The sequence below is a fragment of the Pempheris klunzingeri genome, chromosome 13 (genome assembly GCF_042242105.1).
Source record: "Pempheris klunzingeri isolate RE-2024b chromosome 13, fPemKlu1.hap1, whole genome shotgun sequence".
NCBI classification, from domain to species: Eukaryota; Metazoa; Chordata; class Actinopteri; order Acropomatiformes; family Pempheridae; genus Pempheris; species Pempheris klunzingeri.
Genome location: NC_092024.1, coordinates 11,060,721 through 11,071,094, shown reverse-complemented (window position 1 = coordinate 11,071,094; position 10,374 = coordinate 11,060,721). Strand labels below are relative to the sequence as shown.

The following is a 10,374-nucleotide window of genomic DNA, read 5'->3' as shown; positions in this document are numbered from 1 at the left end:
AACATCTCAATATAAGATCATTCGTACCAAGGCAGGATTTTACCACATTACACACTCACATGGTAAAACAAGTTTGAAGCATAAAGACAGGCACCATTTCAGCCCTGAAAATTTGTGAGCTGAAAACTCTAAGTGAGGGCAACTCAGTACATGTTACTTAAATTGCACCTGCTACTTGTGCCCTTATTTTAATTTACAGCCGCTTTCGTAATGAGGGAAAAAGGTTCATGTGTAAAATATGTTAAAGTTCGTCGTCAAGGAGACCGTTTAATTTGACAGTTTCCGGGTTTGAGCGCGACAGAAAAGATGGACGACTTTTCGGTGTGTTTCTGCCAATTTAGTCCACTACCAGGCGGCACAACCCGGTTTAACAGATTTGGGACTGGTGTGTTTGTTATGCTGATTTACTTAACCTCTTTTAGTGTGATAACATCTCGCTGACAGTGTTGCTAACTTAACCGTTAGCCAAGTCAAGCTAGCAGTATCGGAAATGCGATGTTTTGCCTTTCACAGTAAAATACACCACCACACGCATCATGAGGCGCCTTTTATTGTGAAACTTAGTAGAGTTGGCTGGACGTAGTAGTTTTTATTGTGTCATGCTTGACAACTGTTATAGTTGCACGTATTTTGCTACGTTGATTTTTTTTTTCTGACATTGTATATTTTGAGTGGCTTCGAGGTATCTGTTAGTACCAAAACTTTGGTAGGAGTCTTTGTTAGCCCACTCGGCTAACATGTGAGGCGTGTGTTCGCTTTTGTAGGAGTCTTTCAGAGAGAGTTGTCGTTGGGCCTGTTCGGGGTTATTTCCATCACTACCGCTGGCTAACAAGCCCCGACACAGAAATGTCACTGGACGACTATGAGAGACATTTCGACTCGCTAAATTCAGATTTGGGCGGCGGGTCTGTGGTCAGTGAGCGATCAGCGTCGGGCACATTTAATGGCGAAGAGGAGAAGCTGCATTACATTCCTATCCGGGTCCTCGGGAGGGGGGCGTTTGGTGAAGCAACTCTGTACAGAAGAACAGAGGTAAGTTGGGTTTCTGCTCCTGCACAGTGTTTAAAATGCACGGATCCGATATTATGCCATGCAAGAATCTACTTTCCTTGGTGAAATGTTGTTGTTTAAAGTGCTGACATTTACCACCACTTCAACAGCAACAGGGCAAGGAAAACATGTCACATGCAACTATGCAAAGTCCCCACAACTTTTTCTTGGGCAGTCATGGTGTTTGGCAGTCAGAGATGATGAGAACCACTGCCTCCAGTGAAAAACTACTAGTTAAATAAATCAGACATGTCTTGTTCCTAATGCTACTTCTTGATTTCTAAGTAGATTATCTTGATGTACTGTATATGATATGTGTGGCTGACTGAGCTGCACACTGTTCCTCAGTTTCCATACCCCTGTGAGAAATTCTTGAGTGAGAACAAGATGAATTGCTTTCCCATGTCTCCTTTCTTTATCTTGTACTCCAGTTGGCTGTGGGTTTGCAGACCACTCATGCTATTCCTCCTTCCAAAAATGTACTTCGGAACATTTGTGTTTGCTTAAAGTTTTCTTTGGTGCATCTGAGTAGATTTTCCTTGTCTGTCTATACTGTTAGCTATGAACATAGAGAAGCATAAAGCCATGTCTCCTCTGGCCTCCCCAGGACAACTCCCTGGTGGTATGGAAGGAGGTGGAACTGAACTCTCTCTCGGAAAAGGAGCGCAGAGATGTCATGAACGAAATAAGCATCCTCTCAATCCTCGAGCACAACAACATCATAGCCTACTTCAACCACTTCATGGATAAGAACACCCTGCTCATTGAGCTGGAGTATTGCAATGGTAAGTAAATACAGTGTCCGTGTCGCCCTCGGAGATTTGATTGAGATTCACATGAATGCTGCTCAGCTGTGACAGAATGCTAAAGGGCCTTCTCTTCACAGGAGGAAATCTGTACGATAAAATCGTCCAGCGGAAGGGGAAACTTTTCAGTGAAGATGTATGAGAGTTTGTTTTGCACTTTTTTTTTGCAAAATAAATGCTCTGTGACGTGACTACTCTCTACTATATGATCACCTTTAACATGTTTCTTTAGGTGGTCATATGGTACCTTTACCAAATTGCGTCAGCAGTGACCCACATTCACAAGGCTGGGATCTTACACAGGTAAGACGTTCAGCCCGTTTTCATGCTCACTGGACTTTTGTTTCTAATGATGATTGTTTCGTTATCGGAACCGTTCTTTTTTTTTTTTCCTGCAGAGATATTAAAACTCTGAACATTTTCCTGACCAAAACTGACCTCATCAAGCTGGGTGACTATGGCCTCGCAAAGAAGCTCGACTCTGAGTTTTCAATGGCAGAGACTGTAAGTTTTTTTTAAACCAAACTTGCTATGATTTGCATAGTGGTTATAATGCAGGGACTTGTACATGCTCTTTTTTTTTTTTTTTTTTTTTTTTTTTTTAAGAGTTTCTCCACCATTTGCCACACCACATTGTCTATAGCTGTGGTTTAACTCATCACAGGTACAGGTTGAGAAACACAGTGAGATGAAAACACGCACTGTAAATATTAACAGTGAGTGTGTTAATGTTAATTAATACAGTTAATGTTTTGTTGTTACCTTGAATGCTGCTGTTGTTTGATGAGAATGAAGATGGTGGTAGAGTCTATCACAGATATATGAGGCTGTGAGCATCAGTTTACTTGTTATTTCAGATGTAGCACTACACAGTTGTATGTGCCGCACCTTTAACATCAGACTGAGATACTTGTTTTAATCTTTTTGTACCTTTTTCTCTATAAATCCAGTGTGTGGGAACTCCGTATTACATGTCACCTGAATTGTGCCAGGGAACGAAGTACAACTTCAAATCAGACATCTGGGCCATGGGTTGTGTACTTTTTGAAGTCTTAACTCTTACAAGAACATTTGATGCAACGGTAGGTTTGTTAACTTGCTAGAATCATTGCAATAATCAGAAAGTTTTCTTCAACCAGCATTGATTCATTTTGTTGTTTGTGTCTGTTAGAACCCTCTGAACCTCTGTGTGAAAATAGTCCAAGGCAACTGGACTATGGACGTGAACTCGGATCTTTATTCGGCTGCACTGATCAAACTGGTGTACGAGTGCCTTGATCAAGTGAGTGAGGGGAATAATAAGAACGGCACTGTTTCAGATGGTTATGAAACAAAATCTAGATTCTGTGAGGGATATCACTGTTAAGTTCTTGTGATCTTTTTCTGTCGTAGGATCCTGCAAATAGGCCTACAGGTGAGCAGATTCTGGACCAGCCATTCATCTCCTGCTGCAGGCAGTAAGTTGGTTGAAAGGGAGAAGACTGTTTTTATTGATTCCTTAGTAAGAAAATAGTCAATATTCTGTTGGATGGAGTGAAGTCAAAACACCCATGACAACCCACTGACAACTTCGTTCTCTGTCAGGGAGCTTGAAGAGCGCGTTGCCCTGCTGAATTCAGCAATGAAAAAACCAAAGTAAGTTGGTAAAACTTGTTTCATAGTCTCCGTTGTAAGATTTTGCAGTATATAACAGATTTTTTTTTTTTTGTGTCCTGGCTGCACCGTAGGCTGAGCACAGTGACTGACACCCCTGTTGCTGTGGTGACCACACGTTCAAGGGAGGTGTACTTCTGGGGCGGAGGGAAGTTCACCCCCCAGAAACTGGACTCGTTTAAAGGAGGCAGCAGTGCCCAACATGTGTGTGCAGGGGAGAGTCACTTTGCAGTGGTGACAGTGGAAAAGGAGCTGTATACCTGGGCTGTGAGTATTGGTCCGTCACTCTGGGAGAGAGAGAGAGAGATGCTGTAATACTTTATCCAGTTGTGCTTCAGTACAAGGAACTTTCTTCTTCTTCAGAATGTCCAATGTGGAGCCAAGATGGTGGGCCAGCTGGGGCACGGAGACCAGGCCTCGTACCGACAGCCAAAGAAGGTGGAGAAACTACAGGGGAAGGCCATTCGACAGGTGGCGTGTGGGGCTGATTTCACTGCCTGCATCACTGGTGAGTGAGGAAAGCTTGAGGAAAAACCTTTTCTGTAAAGTCACACACGTTTTAACCCTCTGCTGCTGCTGCTTTTGCAGATGAGGACCAGATGTACATGTTTGGGTCGGACTATTATGGCTGCATTGGAGTGGAAGGTGAGCTCGGCATGGAGATTTTGGAGCCAGTGCTTTTGGAGTTTTTTGAGGAGCGGCCTGTCTGTCAGGTTTCGTGCGGAGACAACCATGTGGTGGTCCTGACTCAGAGTGGGGAGATCTACTCCTGGGGCTGTGGAGAGTATGGTATGTCGGGTTGCTGTATTTACTGTTTTTGACATAATTTCATTAAGACTGTGTTGTTTTTGCTGTTACATCTGCAGCCAGCAGGTGGAGAAATTGGCCCTTTTAACACATTGCCATACCAAGCGTTCTCAGTCAAAATTGCTCTGTTTTCCTGCTGCAGGGCGCCTCGGCCTGGAATGTGAGGATGACTTCTCTTCTCCAATGCAAGTAAGTGTATTTTGGTCTCTGCTCTGGCATATTTCTTCACTGTCAAGAGGCTAAAGCCTCACAGGAGACAGTAAGATACACAGTGTTTTAAGCAATATGGTAAATACTCTTATTTCTAACTATTTATTTCACTTTCTGTGTACCGGTTTTCCCAGGTTGAGATCCCTAAAGGTGCCACCATCTCCTCAGTGTCATGTAGCAGCGACGGGACCTTCTTCTTGACAGAAGCTGGAAAAGTCCTAGCATGTGGAAACAATGAATTCAACAAGCTTGGTCTGAACCAGGGAATCTCTGGTCTTAAAAACCACCCTGGCGAGGTAGTGGGTATTACTTTACTTTACTGTAATAATAGAGTTTAGCTGATGCAGCTATGTTTATGTTTATGTTTTTTTTCTTCTTCTGTACACCACACCAGGGTTACCAGGGGATCCCGTACATCACCACACTGACCTTGGCAAAGCAGCTGTCGCGGTTCAAGATCCAAGCTATAGCTCCAGGAAAGACCCACACAGCAGCCATTGATGGTATTGCAAAGAGAGGCTGATATTTAACTTGTACATGAAAATTGACCCAATTTCAAAGAAACATTATTTCACATGATTTCTGTCTTTGCAGCACGTGGTCGTCTGATCACCTTCGGTTGCAACAAGTACGGACAGCTGGGTGTGAAGGACTTTAAGAAACACCAGGGTGTCCAAGTCCTCGTTGGACCCTTTGGTGGGAAGATAGTGACAAAAGTCTCTTGCGGAGACGGCTTCACCATTGCAGCCACTGAAGGTAAGAACATGTACGGGTTTGTTGCAGTTTTATTTCTTTCCAGAAGCCCCAGATTTTTGCTCCAAAGGATCTGTCATCAACTTTTTTTGTTCCTTGCAGACAATCAGATCTTTGCGTGGGGAAATGCCGGAAACGGGCGACTTGGGATGCCTGCTGATAAGGGATTTGGTTCAGAGGTATGCCCGGCCATGCCCAGGCCCATCTTTGGTTCCCTGCACCATGTCCCGGACCTCTCTTGCCGCGGCTGGCACACCATTATCATAATGGGTTAGTAATCACAACCAGACACGTGCACGGTCTACTGGTGCAAGCAACCAGCTGTCTAACGCATTTTCTTCTTTGCAGAGAAAGTGCTGAACTCCAAGACTATTCGCTCTAACAGCAGTGGACTATCAATTGGTAGTGGTAAATATTTTTCTTTGATCATTGTATTGATCCATTTTACATTACATTACATTTACATCTACAAGTCTGCATTGTATGTGTATGTGTATGTGTCAATGTATGTGTGTGTGTATGTAGGACTGGGCCAGGAGGCATCAACATCCACAGTGGATCTGGACATAGAACCTGGTTCAGAGACGGAGTGTCGTGACAGGGGTCTTGGTGGTACGCTGGAGGATAATACGGAGGAGTGCCTCATGGAGACCCCGATGATGTCATTGGCCAATCAGACTGGGGACAGCTCCTGCCCTCTCTGGCTTAGAAAGGTCTGTTTCCATGACAGCACCAAGGAGTAAGGAAGTTTGAATAATGAGACCGAAACATCTGAATGGAGACTACAAGTGTTCTAATTCAGGGAGATTCTCATCCAACAGGAGCTTGAGGATGCAGAATTCATCCCAATGCCAAATGACTGTGAGCTACCCACTCCTGACCAGCTCTCCTCTTTCTCCGAGAGCGTCACTCTTCCTTATGAGGAGCTGAAAGAGCTGAAGGCTGCGGCAGCAGCAGTCAGCAGTAAGAAAGACCTATCGGTAATGCTAATGAAGCTGTTCTTCTCACTAATCTAGTCATGAAGCATGTCCTCCAAATAGAAACATTAAAAATGTCAAGTTCATATTGTTTAATACTGCTTTTTAAAAAGCATCCACTTTGCCCACTCTCAATATTCCGCAGACTAAACGAATGGGTTGTGATAAAGTCAATGGACTGGAGGAGGCTGACTGCAAAAAAGGAGAATCTGGCGCATGCTGCACCGCCAGTTTCGAGGTCACACAGGTATCAAAGCTGTACACTCAACAGTGCAAATCGTGATCTAACCAGCACATCCCGTTGCCTCAGTATTTGACAAAAGAGCTTATTTTGCAGCTGCGAGAGACGGTCGCTCGCCAAGAGATGAGGATCCAGATGCTCGAGGAGCAGGTGAGACATTTTTCCCTGAAGCCAACTGCCTGCCTCAGGGCAGATTTTGATCCTTGTGCATGAGCAACAGCGTGCATTCCTGCTGTCTCCAGGTCAACGAGCAGCAGAAGGAGAATGAAAGGCTCTGGGCAGCAATCAATTGTTCTACGCAACGGGAAGCAGGATGTGGCAGTAACGGAAACCGACGATCCGATCGCAGGCCTGGGGATGGAGGAGGAGGAGGAGGTGGATTCACAAACCACGGGGCCCGATCTGCAGGGGCCAGCGTGTGAGACTTAACCTACAGATGTCCTGATCTTGGGAGAAGTTGTCAAAACTCATTTTGAATTAAACAAGCCAGGGGTTTGGTGAGAGGTGCCGTAGAGGGTGCTGCCTCGTGGCTATTCACAATGGTTACATCACAGTACACGTGTTTGACAGAGTGCTTGATTACATTTTATCGCGTATGTGATACTGTATAATACCTTGCACACTCTCACATGCACGCCTGTTCACCTGGGTGGAGTGATCTGGCTAGTTTCTCCACACACTGAAATGTTGGCTGGATTCAACATGAAGCATTGGACCTTGACAATCGCGGGAGACAATCATCATAGTGATAGTAGTGTTACTCTGAAATGTGAATGTTGGTGGTATTAATGTTGACTTTACGTGATGTCAGCATTGAGGCTCCACTCCTTAGTGCCTCAGTTAGTACTATTTTATCCTATACAGGTAAGACCAGCTCATGCAATTAGGAACCATTTGCTAATACATACAGAGATTAGGGTTTCTTCTTTTCAGTTGTTGAGGGATGGGCAGCGAGTAGGTTGTTCAGATTGATCATGGCGCATGTTGGCACCATCTTCCAATGTGAAAACATAACTTACTTATGTATCACTTTTTATTTCATTTCATTTAATGTTAAAAAGTGCCAAATACAAAAATGTTTCCATATTTATCAGACATGTTAGCTATTACAAACATATTCTAATGATCATGCAAATATACACTTAAAATGTGCATGTTTCATTGTCATATTAAAGTGAAACGCAAAACTACTGATTCATTTTTAGCTACTTTTAGTTCATTTTTCTTATTGCCTTTTTGACTCTTGAATTCTTGTTGGTGCAGCACATGCAGGTCTGTCTTTGTGACGTATGAACACTTGAACAGTTTTCTTCGATCGTGGAAAATGTAGTCTTTAAAGCATATATACTATAGCTGACCTTGCAGTTATGTTATTGTTTTCTTATTGCATTTTAAACTGTTTTGTCTGTCTTTGGTACTTTTTGAAACCTTTTTCATATCTTGCATAATTTGTGAAAACAAATATGTAATACTTGCATTTTGGTGGTTTTTGTTTACTGTGTGTTATAACAAATGTGTGTGTGTGTGTCTTTGTGTGTGAAACCTTTTGTTATAGTTCACCTATAAGCTGCTGACTCGCAGTCAGTGAATTGTCCAATAACAACAGTGTAACACTGGCGGTATAGTCAGAGTGCCTTAGCAAGCTATTGAAACCAAAATAAGTGCAAATATGGCAATACTGTGCCTTAATTTTTAATAATTTTTTATACAGTGTGTTGACAGAATTTAAAAATATGGTTTATTTTTTTTCAGCAGTCAACCAAATATTGTGGAGATGTAACAGTTGTATAAACACTCCTTTTCTCACAGTCACACTGTTGCTTCATGCGTGTAAAAGCCAGAAATAAAACTAACAGCTGTCCTTTGTTATGTGTGTATAGTCAATAATTCAAGCACTTGCTGTCTCACAATGTAAGCTACAGTATACTGTAGCTATCTCTGTTTGTTGATTTTAACATGCACCATCTTTCTTTAGAGCCAAGAAGTGTCCTGGACAGCCCTGACTAGCTAGTATGGGATATATTCAAACACTGCAGACAAGAGATCCATAATAGGGATCAAATCAAACAATTCAAAGACTACTGACAATAAGGAGATGGTAATGGGTGACTATGTGCTGACAAATGGGGATCTTTTGTTGAACTGGTCCAAGGCCAAAGTGCGTGGGTCCGTTCGGGCCAGCTCACTTGGACACTTTTGGCTCACTTGGATGCTCAGCTGGGATTTTACCATCATGCAGATTTCTTGTGTTTGCCTTTTGGTTCTGTCTCGGGTTCTTTTTCTTTAAAACCTGAATAAAAAGAGGGGGCTGACATCAAAGACGTGTCCATCTCCCATAATGCAACCAATAGCATGCTTTCATTAGATAATTAGAAAAATACCCACGCCTAAAAAACAGTAATGTGTGGCCCACTTTTAAAAATAAGTGGTGCAAAACTCCAGAGGGTACTTTTAACAGAAACCCTGTGTGTAAAATTGGTAGAGCAGCCCTTTAAAAGAAGCAAAGAATTCTACTGGCCTACCTCTGGAGTCCTGGCTCTGCTGTGGGTTTTCAAGAACTCTTCATTGGCAGATCCCTTGGTCCTGTGAACGTAGGAGTTGTAGGCTTGACGATGCGATTGTTTCACCTTTTTACAGATTTGGCTGTGCTTCTGTAATCTGTCACTTGAAAACTTTCTGTTGCAGATTCTGCAAAGAATAAGCTGGAGGCTGGTGTCTATGTGCTCTGTAATGAGCTCCTCTGGCTCTGGTCTGCTGGGATGAGAGAGGATAGAAAGTGGTGGAAGCAGTGGTTCTCCAGACAGTTTTCTTCCTGCACCTCTGTTGTTTTCTGTCGCAGCACAATGTGAAGATTTCTCTTGACTCATTTGAAGCATATCTTGTTGACTGTGTGAACCGTCCGTCTCTTCAGATGTCCTCTCCTTATATTTCTTTTCTGTTGTCCAACCTTTGTCGTCATGTGACTTCACACCTGCCTTTCCCCAAGTTCCATTATCTTTTTCATCCCCTCCTTTTCTTCTGGTATGCTCTTTCACATTTTCCCACCTTGACTTGTTGAGCTCTTCATTCATTTTTTGCTCATTACCTGTGAGCTTGTGAGGTACTTTATGTCCTTTTCTTTGCTGCTGTGCAACTTCCATTTCCCTTCCTTTCCATATGTGGCTTTCCTCTTCATGTGTAGACCTCGTCCTGTCCTCATTCCTCTGATCCTGCCTCTTCCCAAGTTGTTTAACATCCACCTGTCTTCTTCCTTGCGGAATCATGTCTCTGCTTCTCACTGGTTCTCTCCTCTGCTGCTCAGACAGCCTGGTTTTCGTCTGAGCTTTTCCCCCCTCTGCTTGTCCCCTGCCGTGCCTCTCCTCCTCACTCTTTTGGTCGCCGTCTTTCTGGATTTTTTGTCTTATTTTCTCCTCAACCCTCCACAGCTTCTCCTGAAGCAGGAGCTCTTTTGCATGAATGGCTTTGGCCATCTGTAGTTCTCCTCTGGGCAGTCTGTGTGAGTCTTTTCTTGGATCCTGGGATGTTGTGGTCTCTCTGATGCCATTTGAGGGATGTTCATGGGGCAACAAATGGCCTCTTGGTTGTTTTGTAGTCGTGATCTTTTCAGAATCACACGTATCAATTGATTTTTGTGTTTTGAGAGGTCTTCTGTGGCTAACAGGCTTGTTTGGAAATGGTCGGTCTAGTCCATCTGCTCTCCTATTAGGTACAACACCATGCTGTGCCTGAGTATCGGCGTTGTCATGTCCAAGTGTTTTTCCTGCAGTGTTGTACTGCCCTTGAGGACTGTGTCTTCTTCCTGTGTGTGCACTCATGGCTTCATCTCCTGTGGAAGATCATGTCTGTTCTATAGATGTAGACCTGGCACTGAGGGGTT

At 43.4% G+C, this 10,374-nt stretch overlaps 2 protein-coding genes across 3 annotated transcripts; one reads left to right on the top strand and one right to left on the bottom strand.

Moving 5' to 3' along the window:
* The first annotated feature begins 613 nt into the window (after positions 1–613).
* LOC139212038 (serine/threonine-protein kinase Nek9) lies at positions 614–8,364 on the top strand. Of its 2 annotated transcripts, none has more exons than XM_070842481.1 (23): positions 614–1,032; positions 1,658–1,835; positions 1,937–1,992; positions 2,089–2,159; positions 2,255–2,360; positions 2,807–2,938; positions 3,028–3,138; positions 3,249–3,313; positions 3,441–3,491; positions 3,584–3,776; positions 3,873–4,017; positions 4,098–4,298; positions 4,459–4,505; positions 4,661–4,822; positions 4,921–5,029; positions 5,121–5,282; positions 5,382–5,549; positions 5,628–5,681; positions 5,805–5,992; positions 6,101–6,259; positions 6,402–6,503; positions 6,594–6,647; positions 6,740–8,364. In XM_070842481.1, exons 1-23 carry the CDS (start codon positions 847–849, stop codon positions 6,917–6,919), a joined length of 2,880 nt encoding a protein of 959 aa, XP_070698582.1. In that variant the 5' UTR covers positions 614–846; the 3' UTR covers positions 6,920–8,364. The 2 variants fall into 2 exon arrangements, with proteins under 2 accessions (XP_070698582.1, XP_070698580.1); XM_070842479.1 differs by having other exon boundaries at positions 5,628–5,687; positions 6,740–8,363.
* A 315-nt stretch (positions 8,365–8,679) lies between these two features.
* LOC139211968 (golgin subfamily A member 6-like protein 26) lies at positions 8,680–10,242 on the bottom strand. The gene is made up of 3 exons (XM_070842400.1): positions 10,223–10,242; positions 9,020–10,031; positions 8,680–8,787 (listed from the first exon to the last, which is right to left on the bottom strand). The coding sequence occupies exons 1-3, from the start codon at positions 10,240–10,242 to the stop codon at positions 8,680–8,682; spliced, it is 1,140 nt and encodes a 379-aa protein (XP_070698501.1).
* Between the last annotated feature and the right edge of the window lie 132 nt (positions 10,243–10,374).